At 41.8% G+C, this 23634-nt stretch overlaps 1 protein-coding gene across 14 annotated transcripts in view; it reads right to left on the bottom strand.

Moving 5' to 3' along the window:
• Nucleotides 1–23162, bottom strand: part of BCAS3 (BCAS3 microtubule associated cell migration factor) — a 297954-nt gene extending 274792 nt beyond the window's left edge. For 4 of the 14 annotated variants that reach the window (XR_005956358.1, XM_041482392.1, XM_041482390.1 and 1 more), the window contains exons 1-7: nucleotides 21977–22095; nucleotides 21789–21875; nucleotides 19061–19115; nucleotides 17617–17689; nucleotides 16729–16835; nucleotides 9534–9615; nucleotides 3280–3352 (exon numbers count right to left, since the gene is read on the bottom strand). Coding sequence is in view for 13 of the 14 variants with exons in the window: in XM_041482392.1 (XP_041338326.1) it covers nucleotides 3280–3352; nucleotides 9534–9615; nucleotides 16729–16835; nucleotides 17617–17689; nucleotides 19061–19115; nucleotides 21789–21859 (461 nt within the window). In the remaining variant the exon portion in view is untranslated. The other 10 variants (XM_041482387.1, XM_041482388.1, XM_041482393.1 and 7 more) reach the window with 8 other exon arrangements.
• Between the last annotated feature and the right edge of the window lie 472 nt (nucleotides 23163–23634).

The raw sequence follows: 23634 nt of genomic DNA, 5'->3' as shown, positions 1-23634 counted from the left end.
CTGAAAATCACAACCACCTGGCCCAGACCATTTTTCTGTGTGATTTCAGAAAACAAACTGCATTTTCTATCTGCAGTGACCACACCCTTTGCACAGCCCACAGCAGGGCTGAGCCAGGTGAGCCCTCACCATCACCACTAAGAAAAAACAGAGGAAATTGCTGAAATTTCAGGGCATTTCAGGAAGAGTTCCCCTGAGCAGTGTCTGGGAACAAAATCTTCATTCACCAGAGCTCATTTCCTCCTCTTGGGTGATCCTTGCAGGAGCTTTGCTGTTTGTGTCTGACAAATCATTTCCCAGTCAGCTCATCTGAAGCATTAAAAGCTACAGACACTTGGAGTGGACACTGGATTTTAGCACTACCCATGATCTGCCAGACCCTGACCACGCTCACATGACTCTGAAATATTAATTGAGAAAATATTAACGTTTTAATTGTGCTGTTACTCATGGGAAGCTGCTTCCTAAACCTGAGCACTCCCATAAACACATTCCTGAACTGAAGCTGGGTTAAGGTTAGCAGGATTTAATCTACAGTAGCCATGAGAATAAAGCACACGCTTCCTGAAAATCTGCTGTCAATTGATTTGCCTTGTAAACAGATCAGCAGGGGAAAAAAAAAATGCTGGCTAGCCAAAGTTACACATTTTGTTTGCTCCAACTACTCCTCCTTCTTTAATTTACCCTAATTTCCTCTCTCCTCCCATGATTAATAAAGATTACCTCTTGCTTCTCATGCCCTTGAATGACCTCCATCCAATTCTTCAAGTCATCCAAAATTTTCCACCACTTGATATCATCAAATTAATTCATCTTTCTAAAAATATAAGCAGGAAAGCCAGCACAGACTAGAGGCTGCTGAAGAGGCCACTGCCTGAACTCCTGCACTCTCCCCAAAGGCCTCAAACTCTTATTTTTTAATCATCTAGCACTGATTGTTTAATTAGTTAAACCTGCATTAGCTGATTATCATACTTGCCCATGCAAGATTCTGGCATAATCTGCTAATCTTTTAGCAAAATGATTTGGCTCTTTGGACACAGGACACAAAAATATCAGATGCTTTTTGTAAGGATGGCTCAGAGATCCAGTACCTGGAGAAAGGATTTAAGAGCATGTAGTGACAGCACAAGGGCTCTGGCTTCCCTGCCCCATTCTCCCTGTCCCTGCTCCTCCATGTGCTTTTATTTCCCTCCTGGAATGGTCATTTTGATTATTTTCAGCTTTCTTGTTACCTGAATTATCTACTGAAGGGCAAATTTGCAATGTCTCCATTTATTCTCAACTGGTTTTTTAATAATCTGAATTAAAACAAAATTGTCCTGGTCAGTTTCTCTTTAAACTTCTCCGCTAGTGAAACTGAAGTATTTATTTAACATTTACATTTGAGCAGAATGAAAGTAATGTATTTTGGACCTCTCTGGTGTATTTGAAAGTGTTTTTACAGATCCAGTCTGTTCCAAACTATGGATTCAATAACCCATGTGGGGAAAATAGGGATATCTTAATGTTTCACCACCTAGGAAATGCATTAATATGCACCAAACCCATCAATTAATTTTGTGTGTCTATAAAGATTTGTTTGTCTTATCACCAGGAACAAGCAGGCATGTCTTTACAACCCTCCAAAACCCCAAAATTTAGTCAGATATTCTTTCTTTTTTGGTTTTCCTTTTAATTTGCAAATCTTGTAATCTAAGACTGAAGTTGACTGAACCAGCCTCTAAACCAGCAGAGAAATACCAGCCAAAAACCACAATCTGTTTCCCATTTCTGTGTCAGGACTGCATCTTTTGGGGGGCTGTGAAAACAATTGTTTTGAGAAGATTATACAGTGAATCATAGACTGGTTTGGATTGGAAAGGGACCCTTAAAAATCATCCAGGCCAACCCCCCTGTGAAACATTTCAGTGATTTTACTAGCTGGAAAAATGTGACTTTTAAAATACAAAAATGTGTGCACCAGAAAATCAGATATAAGGCAAAAGTTCCATCTTGTTGATGAGTATGAAATGGTCACATACAAGAATAGAAAACAAAATCTATTATCAGGAAATTCACCTGGGAGTTAATTAATAATGGTAACAACATAGAATTATTTGGAAATGACAATATTATGGTGTTGAAAACACATGAGGGGCTTTTCTTTTTTGAGGATAGCAGAAAGTGCCCAGAATCTTTGAATTATTTTCCATCAACAGGAATACAATAACACAACGAAAATAATTATCTTCAGGGTTTGTTCACTTCTCAGGTACCTCAGCTTCTAAAACAAGATTGTGAAAGAAGATTTTTACTAAACCAACATATCCTTTACATATATAAATACACTGTTTGGATAAAGACAGAGCAGCATTTGCACCTCTAATTTATAAATAAAGAGCAGGGAAGAAAATAAGAAAAATCACCATCAACCAGTTTTTGCAAGTTGTAAATACATAAAGAAAAAAATAATCACTTCTCTGCCCTATGTGGATTTTAATTCAAACATTTAAGGCAGGTAACATTAATATTACAATTTCACACAGTAATACCAGAGAAAGGTAAAGATTTGACAGTTCTTCCTTCACACACACAGTGATTAAATTCTTAATTGAAAAAGGTGTGGCACAGAATTAGTCTTACAACTGTAAGAAGATTTACTTCAACTGCTCAGCCATTAAATGGCTGTGTAGAGGATTACTCCTGAAAAGCAAATATTTTCCTGTATGTAGAGATATAAATCCTGTGCATTGTCTGAATAAAGCATAAAATATCTCAAGGGCCTCTTTTATAAGAGCAGTGATACAACAATTCTGGAGAGAGCATAAAACAAGACTGCAAACTGATTTTTGTAACTCAGGCAAGGAGGTTTAACATGTATTTTGCTAATAAAGAGTGTGTGGCTGCAACAATGAAATGCTTGGTATTTGTAATTCATTTGCTGCTTGAAAAATTACTTTTTAAGACACAGAGATTGCTTTAAACACTTCACAATAATAATTCTGACCCGGATTAATATCAGAAAAGGTTAATCATAAAGTTGTGATTCCACTGAGAATAAAATAAACCTTAAATACCTCTTTATTTATTTTATATCAAGAGTCTCTTTTTTATCCCTTTCCAAAAGCTTAAGTCATAGGAAAATATATGTTGACACACCAAAAAAATAGTTTAAAATCACATCCCAGTGTTATCCCATGAAGAAAAAAGGAACAAAGTTTAAAGATGTCATCTGCTGGGCTCTTCAGATGGCAATGCAATTTATATATTCCTTTTATGCACAGAAAACATTCTTACCCAGAAGACCCAATGCTTTTGCACACACCAAGCAGAGGCCTCTTCTCAGCAAAATTATCACATTTCTGAGCACCTGACAAGAGGGAAAACAAAAGAAAAGAAAAAGCAAATCACTATGTGCTGTTTGTACAGCTTCCGAGTTCAGGTTGGGGCCCAATATACTGAATATAACAAAAAACTCCCAGCTTGAGCAAGATAAGGGACAGAAATTCAAATTACAGGCAGAGCTGTGTGAGAGATGAAAATGAGAACAAGACAAGCAGCAAAAGGTGGCCAGGCTTTGGCAGTGATTTTCTGTTCATCCCACAAGGGTTGGGATTCTGTGACTGAAACAAGCGGCTCTTGCTCACTTTCCATTGTTTTTTAGGAAGTTCTCTGCAGCTCTGCCTGGGTTCACACCTTGGCTTCCAGTTTGTAGAAATGGAACCCAGGAGTGCCAACCTCAGAGCAGCCTCTGCAGCCCCTGCCCCGTGCCCAAGAAAACAGGAGATGAAATCCAAACCACATCAAGCTGTTCCACCACCAGGAGATGGAAACCTTCAAAAAAACAACCTCCAAGTGGAACCACAAGTCCTACAGCACATCCCATCCCCTCCTAGGGGTGCTGACAGCCCAGCAGAGCTGCTCTGTGCCAGGCTGGGCCAGCTGTCCCACACCAGGGACACCAGCCCTGGCACTGGGAGCCAGCCCTGCTGTGCCCCCAGGCTCAGTCACACCTCCACCCCAGCTCAGCAGACTGTTAAAGACGCCACACTTCTTAAAATGGGGTTTTAAGAGTTTGGAGAACTTTGCTTTACTGCTGCGTAAACAGAAATAAAACTAAAATTGAGTTTTAAAAAAAAAAAAAATCTCACTTCTGCTTGTGAACAATGTTTAATACCCTGAATTCCAGGGTATGTTTCAACCCAACTTAAATAACAAAGTAACAACTACTAACTTTCCTCCATTTTCTTTCAACCTCTGCCTTTTTAATTATCTGTCTATAGGTCTGCACATGTGTGGTGAATAATGGATTTTCTTTTCTCCATTATACACCAAACCCTTTGATCTCTAAAGAATATTCGTGATATAGTCTGCTCAAAATTTAAATCTTGAATAGTGCTGTACAAAACTAAATTATTTACTCAGAAAGGCACAACAATTAACAATATATATTTTGACATAGCAGGCTGTTAATTATTAATGACTCAGGTACGTGCATTTAATTTGTAACAAACACTGTTGAGTCCTCTCAGCTGTACAAGGAAAAATCTTCCCTCCTACACCTTTGGGTATTTATAAAGTCAAATGGATCACATCAATAACTCCACCATCAACAATAGCTTTACAAATAACCTAAACCAGCCAGATGTATTTTCCTTTTATTCCTATTATTTCGAGCTCTTTGGTGAGTCAAACCTGTACTGTATGTACTGACCTGTAAATTGATAAATGAAACATAAAAGTCTCCTTAAGAGTCTGGCAACCAATTTGTTTCCTTCAGTGCAGGTAACAGATGAATTCCATTTGCTCTGCTCCCAGCACAGAGGGTGAAATGCTGACTACCAGCACTTCTGACACTGATTTAAGTGCAGCCAGGATTTTACCTGAAGTATTTAACTCTACTTTTTTTCCTTCTTTCTCACTATATTAGATACACAATATATTATATATATTGATATATATTAGATCGCAAATATATATAATATATATATATAATATATTGATTATTATATATATTGATATATATTAGAGACACAAATTCAAATGTTTATTTATGGTCTAGTTTAATGACCAGGAAGGGGAAAGAAGGAGGAAAAAGATGGGGGGGAGTCCAGGGAATCAAGTGCCCCCAAACCAAAAGCAATGCCAGATTTAATACCCACAGCACAGATTTGCAAAATTTCTGCAATAGGTGCTTAAACTTCTGATTTCTGTCTATAATGACTCGAGTCCCTCAATTTTAAAAAATCCATTTTCTACTCCAATACTTTCAGAATGTAAATATTAATAGTGCAGGAAAGGATCATTACTGGGAGGCCTCTGAGGGCATTAAATCAGGTTAATAGCTGTCCCATCCATGAGATTGCACAGTGACATGTGTTGGGCTCTAATGGAGGCAGGAGCCTCTCCCAGGTCTGGGGTGGCATTTAATCCCCCAAGTTCTGCTGGATTAATTTTCATTTGTAAAATTGTGTTTATTTGCATGTGCGAGGCGCTGACGTTGCACACACCTGCTGCACACACAGTGTTTAACAAAATTGAAATGAAAAACAGCTCCCTAAATCCCCCCAAATACAAAAAGTATTGAAATCCTGTTGCAAAGTCTTTTTCTTAAACTCCTTTCATTCTAAATCCTTTTAACTCTGTCATATAACACTACAGCATTTATAAAATGCTGGAAATCCTGACAAATCACACAATTAAAGTAATGAAAACTGCCCTTCCTGCCAACAAGGCACCACCTTATCTACAGCTCCATTTAGCTAAATGATAGGTTTGGTTTTTTAAAAACCTCACTTCAGTTAGTGTGCTTAAAATTGAAAAAAAAAAAGGGACAAAAAAAAATATCTCTGTGGCTAAATGAAATTTCATACAAATCAACATTTAGAAGTTTATGAAGTCAAAAGGTTACCCACACTAAGCTCAAAGCAGCTTAGACCCTGTCCTGCTGATGAAACTGTGAACTGGGACCTCAGGGCCTGCTAAGGCCCCTCAATAATGCCAATAAAAAGAGTGAGAACACCACCAAAACCAGCACATCCTTGTGCAGGATAAAAATGAAAGCCAGTGGGTGTCACAGGAACTCAAAGGCTGCTCAGAACTCTGGAAATGCCCCTGGTTTGCCATCAGGAGAAACGTGATGCATGAATTTCACACTCTGACCTATTTAGCAGTGGGCAGAGGCACCATGGGGTGGATTTTCCTGGTGTGTAATTCCACTGATCAGTCCCATTTAATAATGAGTGCTGCTCCTGCTCCACTAAACCCCTCTCCTTTCCATCTTTTCCTTGGAAATCTTGTGGCATTTCTGGTTCTGCAGCAGCCCAGCAGTACCTGGGAATGCCCCAGGCTGGAATTCCCTCTCAGCCCAGCTGGGTGAAAGTTTCAGGTGCACTGGTCTAAAGCACTAGAAAACAATTAAATAATTCTTTTATTTCATTTATGACGTGATGAGGAAACACAGGTCAGGCCAAAGCTTCGAAGAAACTGGGATTTTACAGTGTTGCACCCCAAAATTCTCCCCTGTAATCTCTCTAAAAGAGACTTACTTGGATAATTCCAGTCTGTAATTTCTAAAATCCACAGACATTCCCATTCATTATCCCAAAAACTCCAGGGAACAGTGGGAGAACAGCAGAACTCAGACACACACCTGCACAACCACCCCAAACCTTGCTTGTCCATCCAGCAGGGCCAGCCCCTCCACCACACAGAACCTGGGATTATTTTGGCCTTTTGGGGATTTCAAACCACTGAACCACCCAAGTGGCTGAACATACACAAACCTCACATCTGCCTTCCTTTAGAAAGCAACCTAAATATTAGAGCTCTTTAAGTGTACCTGCACATAAACCTGAGTCAGCTTTTGAGGTTCAAATCTTAATTTTACCAACATCAAAGATGGGAGCAGTGGAGAACAGGATAAATCTGCTGCAATATTTCAACTCTCAATGGGTTTTAGTGCCTCCACATTCCTTCTATTTCCTTTTTTTATTTGCTTTTTTCCCCACTTATAAGTCAATTTGAGTGAACAGTCAAATTCACTGAGAGATGTAGGGCTATTATATCATCTTTCTGCAAGCAGCATAATCTAGAAAATGGCAATAAATTAATTCAGCTCGCTGGAGGAATTTATTTTCATAATGCTGAAACATGGAAATAGGTTTTACAGACACCCACTGATCTAAACTTCACCACACCAGCCTGTCACCCCTTTGAGAGGAACTGCCACACACAGAGCTGCTCCCTGGCTTTCTGAGGCTCTTGATTGATTTTTTAACTATGCAGCTCTACCTTGACAAATGGGACAGCACAAGGCAAAGCAGGTATTTGGCCAGGGGTTTGTAAAATGACCTGGGATAAGTAATAAAAAATGGGAGATTCTAGCACTGACTTCCTTCAGAAAGCATCAGTATTCTGATTTTGTAGGTGAAAGAACAACAAAGGTAACTGAAATAAATGTATCACTGCCTCAGCACTGACAGAAAATCCAGACCTGGACACATGGAAACAACCCTAACCCCAGCCCAGCCCCCAGATGTGGAAGTGGAGAAGAGCCAAGGATGGCTCACAATTCCTGTCCCTAAGACTGCCAGAGTCCAGACTGAGATGTTCTCATAGTCTAAATATGAGCTCTGCAAGCCCAAAATCTGGTCACAGTGCAAAGCCTCAGTCTCCAAAAATGTACACTGCAAACTGCACAGAATAATTAAACTGCACAGAATAATTAAAGCCCTGCCTACTGAAGGCCTTGGTAGGTGTGACCTGACCAAGGAGAGGGGTTGAGACCTGGAAGGTTTAGCATTATTGACAGAAATCCCTCCATTTCTCATGGCCATCTCCTCCAGGCTGCAGAGCAGGACATGGAAGTGATGCTGAGCCAGCCCAGGCTGGTGGCTCAGAGCAGAGCACAGATGCCAGTCCCAGCAGCTCCAGGAGCTAACAGAGCTGCCCAGGCTCCTGCTGGAGGAGATCCCCTGCATGAAATAATGCCTCTGAAACAAGGCTTCATTATGCCACGAGGCACACCACGAGGCAGAGGATCTAACATCAAAGGGCTGCAGTTTTTTAATGAAATAGTTGACAAACTATTAAGTTCTGCTGCTGTAAAGTCACCAAGTTAAAGCCATGAGCTTTCCTTTCACACCTGGGAATGAGCTGCTTATCACCAGCTCAGATCTGTTTCTAGGAACGTGCCAAATCCATCCACCAGGAGACTCCTATTTTCAATAATTCCCTTTTTACAGCTTTACAGTAAAACAGTGTTTGAGCCTGCTGATGGTAATCAGCTTCTCCTTTACAAATTCCTTTTATTTCGTTCAGAATCATTAAAGCTCATGAGTTAGTTATCTAAGGCCTCTTATTACAGCTTTACTTTTATCTGATTCCAGATACTGGTCAATGATACATTCATGTACTTTTAATCAAAGATTTATTTAAACCAAGCCATGTAAAAAGAGACCAAAACATGTTTTTAAAAGGTTTGGTTTAATTTAATATGAGCTAATTTGAATAGTTTTCTAATGTAACAACTATCATTGTCAGATGCTAAATATATGGAATTTAGGGGCAGAAAGACAATAACTGCTTGAAGGAGTTCATGAGTGTGATTTACTTGATTGAAAAATCAAAAACCTGCTTTAATACCAGAAAAAACAGAACTCCCAGGTTCTTCAATTAATTTACTTCATTTTCATTTAATTTCATTTCCACTTCTTTCTCCTTTGTTTTTTTCCTTCTAGAGAGGAAGGGCACAGACATCCACCACTCAATGACACACATAACAGCAAGAGAGAATCTCGCTGGGAATTATGCAGGGTTCCAATAAATGGAATAAAGGCTTGGGAAGTATTTCACTCTAAGTTGGTTTAACCTGTCATAGTTACACAGCCACATATGCTTTGTATATTCCTCTACTTAGGAAATCACCAAAACAATATATAGTATAGCCCATTAAACATTCTTCATTTACTTTCTTTGAAACACACAAAATCAGTACAATTTACTATGAATAATTTAAATATTAAGGGTTTAGGCTGTATTTTTTGAGTTTATTAATTAATTAATAAAATATTACTAGAAATTCTAACCCAGCATAGTCCCCAAACTCCTTGGTCAAATTCTTTTCATCCACAAAGTAAAACAACACATTTAATTTAGACCCAAACAGTTCTTTCAGAAGCCAACAATTAGATTGGGTTTGGATTGAACAGGGTCATTTTTTCAGAGGAATTTGCTTGTTCATGCACAGTTACTCAGATTTTGCAGCAAGTTCTTCTCAGGGTTAACTCAACTTCTGGAAGAATCCTGTTAAATTAAGCAGCTTGGTTTAGGATTTGATTAAATGGTGTTTAAGCAGAGGCAGAGAGGAGCTGCACTTGAGGATGATAAAATGTAAACCACTGAAAGGGCCAAAGTGAGTAAAGTTAATGTAAAATAATCAGAAGCCAGAGCCACTCCAAAACACAAATCCTGTTGTCTTGTTAGTTTAAGTGAGAGGACCAGCAGCCTTGCAGAGCTGTGTGGGTGCTGAATGTTTGGGGTGTACTCACTGATCTGAGGAGCTGGCAGGATCCGAGCGGCTCGAACCGGCCCGTGGCGCACCGAGAACAGCTCCTGAGCCTCCCCACTGATCTGCAAAGGCCAAAAAACAATTTACACCTGCAAAAACACATCTGTTCCACAGCTAAGGATGGAGTTAGAAAGGCATTGTAGGGAGGTATATTGGTAAGACTCTGCCTAAGCAACCACTGCTATTTTTCTAATTGAAAATATATACATAAGAAGTCTTGAATTGACCGTTCATGACCACACAGGTTTTGGAAGAAGCAAGACTTGAAGCTGACTAAAATTCCCAAAAATTTATCCCACATTTCACATGGTTCTAAAGGAAAATGCCAGCTCACCAGAAATCAGTCAAGAGTGGCAAACACAGGTGGAAAAAGTTGGGAGAATTTAATATATTGGTTCATTTCAAACTCACCAGGTGTGAAAACCATGTTTAAAAATTGGTGGTCAAGCTACTTAAGCCTGTCACTGATGGCAATGTTGAAAAGATTAAACCAGAAGCAGTTAAGATGAATTCCCAGACTTCCTGCAATGGTCACTCAATGTATTTTCATAACTGCCTGGAAATGGATCCGATATGGAACGTCAAACTCCAGGAAAATGGCAAACATTATGAAGCTCATTTCCAGCTAACCAACAACTTAAAACAGATGTAATGAGCCTCAGAACACAGCCAAGGCTGGCATAAAGTTTTGCCAAACAAGCAGCTTACAATATCAGAAGAGAACATGATTTGGAATAAGGTTCTTAGGAATCAATAAACTATAAATTCAAGTGAACTTTTGGAAATGTCATTTAATGGTTGTTTCCATTTCTTTCTGCACTTCAGCTCACACGTCCAAAAAGTTAAAATACTCCTACTGTTTGACCAGCAAATCCCAAGTACAGCACTCCAGGCTCTCAGCTTACATCCACTCTTGCCTGGTTATTTATTATCACTGCTCTAGGTCATGGGGGAGAATGAAACCCACCCCATGAAGCACAATTATAAATAAAATCACTTTGAAAATACCATTTACTACAGAGCTAAGCCACCACTCTGCACACAATAGAGAGACTTGCTGCTTCTCCCTGTTAAGCCTGGAATTACACACAAGCTACACAAATGTGGGGAAATAACATTTTAACCCATTTTAAACCAGCAGTTTATCAATTAAAATCTGTGTTAATGACACCAACTCACTAAAGGTTTGCTGATGGCTTTTAACTGGCCATGAGCTTGGAGTGCAGTGTGGGGAGGAAAAAAAAAAAAAGACTCTGGATGAAAACATCTGTATCCAGAAAAAACAGCTCAGAAAAACGTAGAGCACAGCTAAGCAGAAAATGAGGAAAATTAGAGAGGGACAGAGTAATAAAGAGATGTAAAAAATTAAGACAGCAGCACGTTTTCTGTCCACTGGAACACAGCAGTTCTATGCAAAGGGAAAGGAGGAAATGGAAAAGAAGAAAAATAGAAGGTTTGGGAACTATTATTATTGGCAATTAAAGATTTTTCCCCCAAACCATGAAAATGCTGTTTCACACGTGTATGCACATCTCTGGCTAGGAATGAAAACAGGAGGGAAAGGAACCAGCACAACAAAGGTAGGGAAGGAGTGATTCCCATAAAATATCCCAAGCAGCTCACACACCTCCCTCTGCTTTTTATCCCTGCCAGCACACCAGCCCCAGCTCCAATCTACTTCAAAAAGTTCCAGTCCCCAAAGGAAGACACACTGAGAGGGCCAAACCTTCTTAACTCAGGTTCTGCTCTTAAATATCCTGAACTCCAGGAGAATGTTTATCCAGTCTGGGGTGCCAAGACCTGGCAGAGCTTAAACTTGAGACTTGCAAAGAAAAGCTAGAAATGTCCAAATACAAATGAAGTTTATTTGTACTGAAGCATTAAACATGGAAATCCCAGCCCAGCTCTTCTCATGCATGTAATGGAGTAACTTTTGAATAATTAATATTCATTATTTAAAGATAATTTATTATTTTATACTGGGGGAAAATTACAGAAAGTAAGGTTAAATGGAGTAACAAAAGGTACAGGATGCAACAGTGACTAAGAGGAGATTACAGGTATTTAGCCCCTGTTTTGAGAGCACTGTAGGTTAACAGGTCCTCTGCTCAGTCCCTGCAGCAATCTAAATCATGGAATGGTTTGGGTTCAGCCTCTGCAGCTCAAGTGCTCAGCATTTGCTGAGTCCTGGGAGCTAAAAAAGGATCAAATTTTAAGATACACCCCCAGTGGAGGGTGTCACCCAACCACCAGCATCTCGCTTGTAAAGAAAATTCAAATTCTCTAAAAGGCACAAAATAAAGTTTCCAAAAAATCTGGATGTGACACTACAACACTAATATTTAATCTAGCATAGTTTCACAAAGTAACAGCTTTTTCAGGGGATTTAAGCTGTGTGTCCTTAACTGTTCTGCTGAGACAGGGACTCATGGAAGACACTGCATGCTGCGTCTGCCATGAATTAGTAAGAGCTTGGTTGTTCCTTGGTTTGCTTGGCACTGAAAAATGCATTAGGGCTTCGAGTTCAAGATTTTCTTTGAATTCCAATTAACTTCTTTCAAACACCACCATCACCACCAGAAGCTTCTGCTGTTTGCAGTCTTACAAAAATCTTACAAACCCCAGAACTAAGTGTGGTTAATGCTAATGCCTTTCATTTATCTATGGATAAAACTTCATTGCTGAGGTCCACAGATCCAATCTGCCTGCAAGCACCTCCTTGGGGGGACAGAGATTGTGTGGCCTGATCTTTTGTCACTCCAGCCCTTATCTCAGTGCTCATCTCCTGAGAATGGGACACTCTCCCCACCAGGAACCCAAGAGGGACCAGGAACTGCACGCTGAGGGGACAGGGGGTCACCTGTGGGCTGCCACCTCCCAGCCAAAGGCTCCACATCCCATTACCAGTCCCTGGAGCCCCACAGTCTCTCATGCACAGACAAAACATAAATAGAGCTTATGAATTGAAAACAGAGCTCTAAATTCTTCAAAAAGCACCTGTGAGAAACGAGGTTGTGGCTGCCATGCTGGATTGGATCCAGCTAAGTAGCAAGTCCCCGTGGCAGCTCTCAGAGCTCTTAAAAGTTTTTCTTTCCCATTCCAAAAGCCAAGAATATTTCCAAACAGGTTTCAAGAATTGGATATTAAGCTGTAAAAGCAGCTTCAGGTACTCGTTGCAGGGAAGAGGGAATCCAAAATGATGGCTCCAAGCTGCTCTGGTAGAACATCTCAGCTTTCCCAAAACCTGGCATCAACCACAACTCCCAGACCTACAGGGAAGGCTGGAAGCAAAGGATTCAAACCCCCCAAAAAAGTCTTCATTAAAGGAGGAAGAAGAATCTTCTCCTCCACTTAAGAGATCTTGAGCTACTGCTTAAAACATGACAGGCCAGGAGTCTGCAGCACTGGGTAATTTCTGATGGCACAGCTGCATTGTTTGGAGCACACCAGTTTGCACCCATAAAAAAAAGCTGAACAAAGGAAATTTTGTTCACACCAAGGACAAGTAATATTTTCCAACCAGAGAAAATGGTTTTCACATGGTGAAAAAAAATGTTAAAAAAAAAAAAAAAGGCCAAACATACACCAAAGTGAAACGAAATGGAGTTGGTAACTCAATGCTTGAACTGTGCAAATCTAGAAATGGAAACTGGGGAATGTGTAACAGGAAAAGGGAGTGATCTGGAGGTTGTTTTTAAATATTCTGATGCATGTTTTATACATGAAGATATCATGATATGACATTATAATATGATAATAAGCAATTAATAGATACCACCACCAAATATTGCTGCATGTGGGTTAAAGGCAACTTCCAGTCATGCTGCTGCTGAGAAAGTAAGGAAGGACTGGAAGAAAAGGAACAAATTTTACCACTTTAGTTTAGAAATTCACTCAGCTTTTCCATTCAAACCAGATCTCTGTAATTATCTAGAGATTGTAACAGTTTAGATGCTCAAGGAATGTTATTCTAGTGGCTGGACTGAGGATGAAGTTGCACCTAGTTCTTCAAATTATGGCAGTGCTAATGGAATCAGAAGTTTTATAAAACCACATTTCTTGCACAATGGTGCCTCTTCAGTGTAAAAAACCCAAATGATTTGCATAGGTGCTCTGTAAAGTCCTCAGACATTTTTCAGGGTCATTAGGTCAGGTCTTTACTCCATTTTTCTGAGTGGCACATGCAAGTGGTTCCCTCTGGAAAGAGACCTGGACAGAGGAAGGGTTGCAGCTTGGGATGTGATAAGTTTCTTTGTTAATTGTCACAAGAACCATTACACCAAGATGATTTTTCTACTTCTGAAACTCCCAGCCTACAATGAAAAGCAAAAAAAAAAAGAAAAAAAAGCAGCCAACGTGCATTCCCTGAACAGGAACATCTAGAACAGATCCTTGGAAACCACATCAGGCAAAAAGCAGTTCCAGTTGTCTCTGAAACACGAAACTGGGAGCAAGGCAAAAAACCAAATTCCAAACAAAACACAGAACTCCACGGCACCATTATCAAACAGGAACTCCCAGTGTATTCCCAGATTCCTCCCCACTTAGGCAGGAGTATTTTAAGCCCATTTTTAACCTTCCCACCCCCATGTGAGAGCAGAGATCAAAGCCCAGCCCTTGGGATGGACACCTTGTGCTGCACTTCCAAAGCCAGGCTCCCCCAAACACCACCCTGAGCCCTTTGAAGGCGCCCTAATGGCATCTCCCATCCTGCAAATCACACTTTTTGTACTCCAAAGATCTTCCCGGGAGGAGATGTTAATGTGAAAGCACTCTCAGCTCGCAGAGACACTGCAGAGAGGTGTGGGCAAGGCCATGTAGCACCATTAGCAGGAGTGTGGGCTTAGGAGCTGTCATAAACACTTCATAATCACTCACACACAACCCCTGCTGCCTGCAACACGTTATTAAGTGCTGAATAGAGGGCCAATTGTAGGAATAAAAAAGCACAATGCTACAGATAATGACTTTCCTGAGGAGATTTGCACATAAATGTCAGATTGTTGCTTTTGCAGATTAAGCTGGAGAATGCAGGGTTGGGGTTTTGTTGGGTTTTTTGGTTTTTTTCCCCCTTAGCTGGAATAACATTGCTTAATTACAAGCTAAATAGTCAGTGGGGCCAAGAAGGAAGGTTTGTGTAATAGAAGGGCACAAAAAAGTGTTGCCAAATAAGCTCTTAAATATTAAGTCAATCACATAGCTGCCAGGTTTTATTGTGCTCAGGCTGAGCAAGGGGGGGAAACACAAAGGAGAAGCAACAATGTGGAAAACCCCCTCCAGTTTGTGAAAACCTCCTCCAGTTCATGTTCCCTCTAAATTTGTTGGATATACAAATCCTGCTCAGCAAAGATATTTAAAGCCGATGTTAAAGATCATTATCCTGTGAAAATCTACCAGAGGAGCCATTCCAACACTGCTCTAACACAAAGTGTCCAGGTCCAAGCTGCACCTCCCTGGCTGTGCTCTCAGAATTTCACAGAATATACAAATAATAAAGGGCTGGCAAAATGATGCAATATCCCCACAGCTGACATTCTGAAGGTGGATGGTAAAATATTTCCACATTTGGCATTTTCTCCATTTCACTGCACTTCCCCCCTGCTCATACTTCTGCAAAAATTGAACAACACTGAGAGAAGCTGTCCTGCAACTTAATTTTTGTTATTTTTTCCTGAAATAGCAAATACTATCAAAAGCTAGGAATGATGAAGAAGTGAAATACATTGCGGGGGAAAAAACATAGCCTGGCTGTATGGTCCTGCTAAAAAGAAGGCAAAATCAGGTATTCCATGGCCTAACTTGTGGCTCATTTGGACACAAGGAAGGAAAAAAAAAAGAAAATAAAAAGACAGAAAGAAAATTAAAACATCCATCCATAGCAACACATATCCCTTTTTTAGCAGAAAACACAGGTTCATTCGGATAAAAGCATTTCAGCTGGGTAAAACGGGGTGTTTTGTGAGGATAACTGAGCACAAGCCGATGCGATGCTCAGGGTATAGTAATTAATTCATTAATTAATTGATGATTGATGAGGCGGTGCTGCCGCTCTTAGCTCGGTGTCCCAGCGCCCCCGTGTGGACACTTGGTGTAACGCACCGCGAGAGAAAATCCCATTTTTGGCTGAAATCTTCCCAAGTTTCAGTTCAAGTTCCTAAATTTTAATAAACAGTTCCAAAATACTGAAATTTAGCGAAGTATATTAGGTCTCGTTCAACTTCTTTTAAACATTCCTTCAAGCACAAAACCTCACCAGCTTATTTCCTCATTCGTGCTAATGAGATGCAATCAAGAGGATAATGAGATGCAATAAAGAGGGGAAAAGCCCTACCACGCCCATAAAACTCAATTAAACTGAACTTTTGCTGTAGTAATTAACTTTGTTTTCTAAGCAACCAATATATAAACACATGTTCTACACAGAAAGTTGTAAAATGTACACATTTCTTTAAAAAACAATGTATTTTACAAAGAGAAAGAACTCCATCCTCTCTGCCTTATTCTGAAGGATAGAGTGTTGTGAGCAATTTTGCTTTTTTAAGTTCAGAATTTTATGACCTACTGTACTCAACTTTATTCTCTCATTTTGAGCAATTTGGGGGAAATTCCCCAAATGAAGACCACGTGCCCCATAAACCACTCTGCAACACAAACCAGGGGATGGGGATGACAGCATGAAATCAAATCCATATGCAACAGAGGCCTTCATAAAATTAAAATTGCAAATCATGTCCATGACAAACATGTGATTGTAAAATACTATTGATACTGTCATACTGGAGTTCCTGGGACAAACAAATCCTGTTGGTTTTTTTTGTTTTTTTGTTTTTTTTTTAACCATATTCTTTTCTGTTAAAAAAACAAAATCCAGTTTTGTTTTGGGGCTAGAAACTATTCCAGAATGGCAAACACTGCTCCCAGTTTGAGGGTGGAAACGGACTTAGCAGGAATAATGTGTACAAAGCCCTCAAAAATCTGCAGGTACACGAACTGAAGTGTTTGAGCTGTGCTCAGGATTATCTGAAGATAAGCACACCACACACAATCCACGAGACACTGATGGGAAGTGTTGGCTCCTTCCCTCCAACGGGAGAAATTCAAGGTGAAATATTCAAGTTGGAACACAAAATTGACAAGGAAAAGGAGAAGGAAGGAGGGGTGAGCTCTGAACTCACAGGTATGCTCCACACTTGCATCCCATCGCTGTAGCCAATCATCAGCAGCAACGGGGGCTCATTCCCAGTGCTGTGGATTTCATGGAATTCCATATTCCTGGATGTATCTGAAGGACATTTCAACAGCAAAGCCATTATTAGGAGTCAGGATCAAGCTCTCAGCAACATTTGATGGTGTTCCCTCAGTTGTTAGAACTAAAAACAACCACAGTGCTTTACATTTTCTTGCTGGAGCAATACTGAAATATATTCTTAAAGTTTCACAAAGAGAAAGCTTCAAAATTTAAAATATTGGAGAAAAATTTACTGCATAACAGCATGGTCTAAAAGAAAATGGTGACTGATTCCTCTTTCAGACTGAGCTCTTCCACCTGTTTATCCCTGTTCCCTTTTTTTTTAAAGGAAGGTTAGGGATGGAGTGAGAGTGAACCTAAATCAGGGTTATTAGAACTAGAAATTATCTATAATCTCCACGTGGTTTTATGGCTATCTTTGGCCAGTCAAGGTTTGTTTGCTTGTGGGTTTGTTTTCCCTTTATTTTTTCATAAACTCTCAGGCATTTCCTTTTTGTGTTCATATAACAAAACTCTTTGGAATATTCTTCAGAACCCTTTGTGTTGTGTTTACATTTATTTTATGCAGCCTGTTCTGACTGGGCCTGGAAAAAGCCTCTTTCACCACCCCAAATAAATCTTCTCTGTCTCTGATACTTCCATGCTTTCTGTGAGCTTTGCTCATTCTCTCATGGTTAAAAATGTCATTTAAGAGGGCTTTTACTCAAGAAAATCATAATGTTTATCATTATTCTATACTGGAATATAAGCTGACTGGAATTATTGCACATGGACCCAAAACTCACAAGAAAAGTGAGAGAAAATGAAGCCATACCATTTAAATCTGCATTTTCAAATCTGACCCAGACAATTTTCTCTTTCTCTTCTGGTGGGGTTCCACTGTAGGCCTGCACAAAAAGCAAAAGGGTTCAAACAGGGAAGATTAACAGTGGTTTTCCTCCCCCTGTAAGAAGGAATTATATTAAAAACCACAATCATGATCCATGGAGCTTACTGTCACCAGTATTCACACAGCACAACCACGCTGAACATCACTCACTGATGCAGGAATGACAAAATATTTATAATAAATCTTGGGCCAGGTAAGAAATGCCAGGTGACTTAGGGTTGAGTTAATAAAATTAAACACAGTGGCTTCTACAGTCTTTAACCTCAGCAGTGTTGGAGGTTCTCACATGAGGTGTTTTATCATTAAAATTCTCTTTAATTCACTTAAAAGCTTTGCAAGGCAGACTGAGGGAAGAAAGAGACCTTTACTACACAGTTTATATTACTGACACCTTTCAGTTCTGTTTGTGACAACTTTAATGCAGCCATTTAAAAGAGAATAAACTGCAATTCCAGGAGAACAGATCCATGTTTCAGCCCTGTGTTCTACAGATTCCCATAAAAAGATGAGATACAAAAAGGAATTGTGGAGTGAGACTTGCAGTGTTTCCAGCCTGGAGGTTTTACAGTCCTCAGGAGAAGCTGTGGTAGCAGGAACCAGCAGAAATACCATCACTTCCAAATGAATTCTAACAAAATACTGAGCACTATTTGGGATTAAATATGAACACATCTTGTATAATCACTTTATACATGCCAGAAAAGCAACAACACGGACTAAAAATACAAATTTAAAAAATAAGTGTGGGGTTTACTTTCCAAAACAAATCACATTCCACACTTCCAAGGCAAGCTGATGTGGAAAATAAAACACAGACTGTGTCCTTTAACCAGAGAGGGGGAATGGGAAGCTGTGGAATGCAGCAATCTCTTAATTGAAACTTTCATTATGTCTAATTTTAACCCTGAGTCCAAAATTCATTTCACAAATTGCTGTTACTGAGGGCATTGTTTTTGTATTATTACAGAATAAATGCACTGGGAATTCCTAAGAGGAAATTCATGAGGAAACAAGACACTAAATCATTCCTTGGAATCAGAATCAGGATCATTTCCTGAAGCTAAATTCAGCTGCAGTGCTCCTCTACAGCTTTCCCAAAGAGTAAAACAAAATTAGTTCCCTTCTGCTACTGGGAGGCCCATGGGCAACCAGGAAGGCACCATTCCAGTGCCATATTAATTATATATAAACATACTAAACGATATAAATAAACATATTAAAATTATTTATTTATTCATTCATTTATTCATTTATTTATTTATTCATTTATCAGATTAAATAAATAAATTTACAAAGCAGAGTGAGGATCCCTGACTCTGCTTTTTTGTGCACTGAAAAAAAAAAGTGGTTTTAAAGATCCACACCCTACCTGTGGCACAACATCTTGGAGGAAGGTAACAACACTTTCCATGTAGGACTGTTCCCTGGAAAAGAGAAGGAGAATTTCAGCCAAAGGACTTCAGAAATGGTCATGAATTATTAAATTAGGTCAGCAAAAGGAAGCATGGGCAACCTTTAGCACACAGCAGAATACTAATGCAGGCACTTATTTTTACTGCCAAATTCTGATAATATTCATTGTGGCCTGTAAGTTATGAAAGGACTAAGTAAGAGTAATAAAAATCTGTAAAAAAGCCAAGTGATAGCTGCTGATGGAATAACTGCTTGGGGGGAAAGTATAAAATCTAAACTCAAGGAATAAGCCATGTTCTCCGCATCAGAGGGGCCTGAAGTGATACAAGGATTTGGAAATCATTCCTCAGGGATTTTTCTACTTGAATGAAAGATGAAAATGAGGATTTAAACAATGACTGGAGCTCTCCTGGTGGCACAAACAAACTCCCAGAGCTCCTGTGCAGGATGGACAAAGCTGGCAGCGCTCAGGGACAGGGGATGGAACAAAACCCTCCCTAACAGCAAGGAGAGGCATTCCCAGGTGAGATTGTACAGCTTGGGAAACTCATTCCCTGCTGGAAGTTCACCAGCAGCATCCACTGGGGAGGTTTAAAGTGCAAGATGCATTTTCTGAGGCAGAGTTAAGGCAGTGCTCTGAGCAGCCTGTCCCTGTCCCTGTGCAAGGGCTGAGTAACCACAGCGTGGGCTGAGAGCAGCACAGATGCTGCTGAAACCCTGCAGAAAGTTGGTGTTTTGAGCCATGAGGAACACTTGAGACACGCTGGCAACAAGAGCTACCCTCAGAAAGTCTGAGATTATTTAAGAAAAGCCTTCAGGTTTTCTTTAGGCAACAGCTTCGGCGGCTCCGAAATTAACTTTTGTGCTGTTGTAATTTTTCCTGTGCCAACTCAAGATTTCTCATAGCAACAAAGGAGAACTGTAAATTAGGAACTCTGGATGGCCAAAAGTGCTGTTTTCTGAAGCTGTGCAAGATTGTTTTAATAAAACCAGAAGTGTTTAGCACTGAAAAATGCAGCACTCTGGAGAATTTAGGTCTACACACAAGCATACAGAAGATACTTGAACCCAAATGCTGCAACACCTCTTTGAAAACAGAGATAAATCTGAAATATGAAGTTTTACATTCCAGAAAGCCTACTCCAGCCCATGACCAAACCATCCCAGGATTTCTGCATCCCAGATTGTCCCACTCAGCTTTGGGCTGAGGCCTTACAAACCGAGCTGTGGTTTCTTCTGTGCTGATTCTTCTCTGATTTATGTAGGTCACCCAAGCTGCCCCTGCACACCTTTATTAAAATGCCTGGCCACAGCCAGAGCAGTAAATACAGTGTCTGAAGCTGTCCTGGGAATGCCAACCAGCCAGAGTCATGCTGCCCTCATGGTTCAGCTCATGCAATGCAATTTTTTCCCCTCTCCCCGAGCACATTTTGAACCCAAGCTGATGTTTGGGAGGTGTTTTATTCAGAGTGTGTGCACTAAATCTCCCCCAAAGTTGAAAAAATTCCAGGGAGATGTATTTAAAGTGGTTAAAAACAACATAATCCACAAAAAAAAGCCCAATCTTCCTTTAATAATAATATAGAAGCTTGACATGAGCAGCAGAATGCTGCTGAGTGCTCAGCACCCACAGATTCACCAAAAAGAGTGACATTTTTGAGGCACAAACAGGTACCTCAAGAACAAAACACCATGTTTAAAAAAAGAACAGATAATCATCTTCAGGACAGACAATCAACTCCTTACAGTGTTTTTCTACTGTAATACTTTTAAAGCACATTTTGAAGAAAATGTTGTTACAGAGAGGAAAGGCATTTGTTGAGGAATTTTGCCACGTTTAAAAAAATGGCTGCAGGACAAAGTTCTAACACAACTTTTTGTGCTACAACAATCAGTTTCTTGTGATCTTCAATAAAAATGAAGTGAATCTTTTATCTGGAAACACAGAGTTGTCTCCAAGGGCACAGTAACACCCCCTGAAGTGGACATTTCCACACAGTGCCATTTTGCAGCAGCATAAACATCCCAAGGAAGAAAAATTGCTACAAAACTCCTTTAACAGACAAAGACCATAAATCTTCTAGGCTGCCTTACAGCCAAAAGGCTCTTTGGCCATGAAAGCATTCCCGTGTGCACACAGTGAAAATCAGGATGCCCAGGCACAAAAAGTGTTTGTCAGGTGCTCTGACCAGAAGGATGGAGCTTCTTCCTTTTTCCTTGGTTTGATTCTTTTAATATAAAAAAAAAAAAAAAATCCACAATTCTTCTTCCTGGAGGACTTTAATGACAAGTTTTATATGCTTTAATATATCCACTCTGGGACAAGGTGTTGTTTAAAAGAAGGGATCACACGTGGCACAGCCCTGTGGCCTAAGGAAGAACTTGGCATCACTCTTCTACATTGCAATGTTTGTACAGCAAAATGGTGCAAACAACAACAAAACTTTGCAGCAATTAGCTTTTAAATACACAGCTTTGGTGTGCAGTGGCCAAGGATGGGATCCCACTCAGGGAGACAGAAATGCCACGCGCTGACTTCACCGCACAACGCTCAACGCAGCAAAGTGCAGCGCCAACACAAGCTGGCTTTGGGGGGAAAAAACCCAAACCAGCTCAGGCTGGGCTTCTTCCACAAGAAAAGCAAACCCTTTTCAGTAAGGGCTGTTCTTCTAGAAGGTTCTTACGTGGCAGCTTGAGGGCGAACCACCACTCCTCCCGTGCAGCGGCTGGGGCGGCGCGGCGACTCTGCGGCCATCGTTCCGGGCTCACACCTGCAACAAACACAGCACCTTTACTGACATCTCCACAGGACTGCTCATTGCACAAGCTCTTCACGTGTTCTTCAAGGTGGGAAGAGAGGAATTTCACTTACACAGGCCCGCAGGCCTCTTTACAGCACTTTTTTTAATGAGGAGAAAAGATCACGCACGAAGCGGGCAACTCCTTCAATCACTGCAGCTCCTGGAATGTTTGTGAAAATAAAAAAACAAACCCCACAGAGCTGCATGATAAAGGGGAAAATTATCTCAAACTGCACTAGATGATCTTTAAGGAGCCCTCCAACCCAAACCACTCTATGATTCCATGAGTAAAGATAGTGGTACAGGTAGACAGCTGTCATCACCATTACACAAACCCACTATTTCCTAATGGGCTGCTGTCTCAGAGAACAATTATGTAAAAATAACGTGCAGTCACAATTGCAGCGCACTGTACTCTTGAAAACATGGGTTCCATTGCAGCTCACACATTCTCCTGCTTTATGTCAGCTTTTTGTGCTATCCTCAAGCTTGCCTTCACACTGCTGTTCTCCAGGGGAAAAGTCTGTGTGACATTCCTAAAGGCAGAAAGCACTTGAGGAGCAGCCCAGATCCCAGCCAGCTCTTCAGGGAACCCCCTCAGCTGCTCTGTGGTGTCCCCCCACCCCAAACCTGCTCACTAAGTAAAAGAAAAAGACAAATCCCCACGGTGGTATCAGTTATCAGCATCATTCCACGTCAGGCCAGACTCTACAAGGGCCAGCCCATTAAGGGAGGCAGGACAACCACTCAGGAACTGACAGCAAAATAACAATTAATAACAAAACATTCAGCAACACAACAGCAGCCTGACACACGCCTTGAGGAACCTTGAAAGGCGAAATGTCACGGAAAGGATGAAATCACCCCACGGACACCCGCCCCTGCCGTGCCCTCAGTGCCAGCCCCTTGTGCCTCCCCGGCCCGAGGGGAAGCGAGCACCGGGGCCGGTTTCAGCTGCGGCTCTGGGCCTCGGCACGGCCGCGCCTCAGCTCGGGGCACTGCGGGGCCGCCCGACCCTCCGGAGCCCCGGCAGCGGCCTGGGCACCCTCCGCCGCCGCTATTGAGCAACTCCACACCGAACACCGCGACCTGCCCGGCCTCTCTCCCGCCGCCGCCCGGTGAGCGGGGCCGCGGCCTTCCCGGAGCGCGCCCACCCCGCCGGCCGCCCCTCGCTCCGCACCCCGCGCCCTCCGGCCTCAGCTGCCGGGGGTCCCCCAGGCCTCACGGGCGGGCCTGCCCTGCCCGCCGCCCCCCGCTCCGGCCGCTGCCGTGGGCGGGGCGCGGCGGGACGCGGCCGGGGCGGCGAAAGGCGGGCGGCGCTGCCCCCCCCGCCGCGCGCCCCGCGGCTTTGTTTACATCGGGGATCTCGCGAGAGCCGCCGCGCGCCGGGGCCGGCCCCGAGCACGTGGGGCGGGGAGGGGCGGGAGGGAGAGGCGGGGCCGGATTGGCGGGGAGGGGCGCGGCCCCCGCGGTGACGTCACTTGGGGCGGGGTCTGATGGGCGGGGCCGTGAGGGATCGTGAGGGGGTGTGAGGGATCGTGAGGGATCATGAGGGATCATGGGGGAGCCTGAGGGGCATTGAGGGACCGTGAGGGATCGTGAGGGATCGTGAGGGAGCCTGAGGGGCAGAACGCCGCAGGCAGGCAGTCCCGGCAAGGGGGAAAGGCCACGGGGCCGAGGCATCCCCCAGCTGGAGCGTCTCCAGGCTGCAGAGCTCAGGGACAGCGCA

This window comes from Pyrgilauda ruficollis, unplaced genomic scaffold, assembly GCF_017590135.1.
Source record: "Pyrgilauda ruficollis isolate IOZ18807 unplaced genomic scaffold, ASM1759013v1 scaffold59, whole genome shotgun sequence".
NCBI lineage: Eukaryota > Metazoa > Chordata > Aves > Passeriformes > Passeridae > Pyrgilauda > Pyrgilauda ruficollis.
The sequence above is the reverse complement of the archived record's forward strand: the minus strand, read 5'-3'. Positions and strand labels throughout refer to the sequence as shown.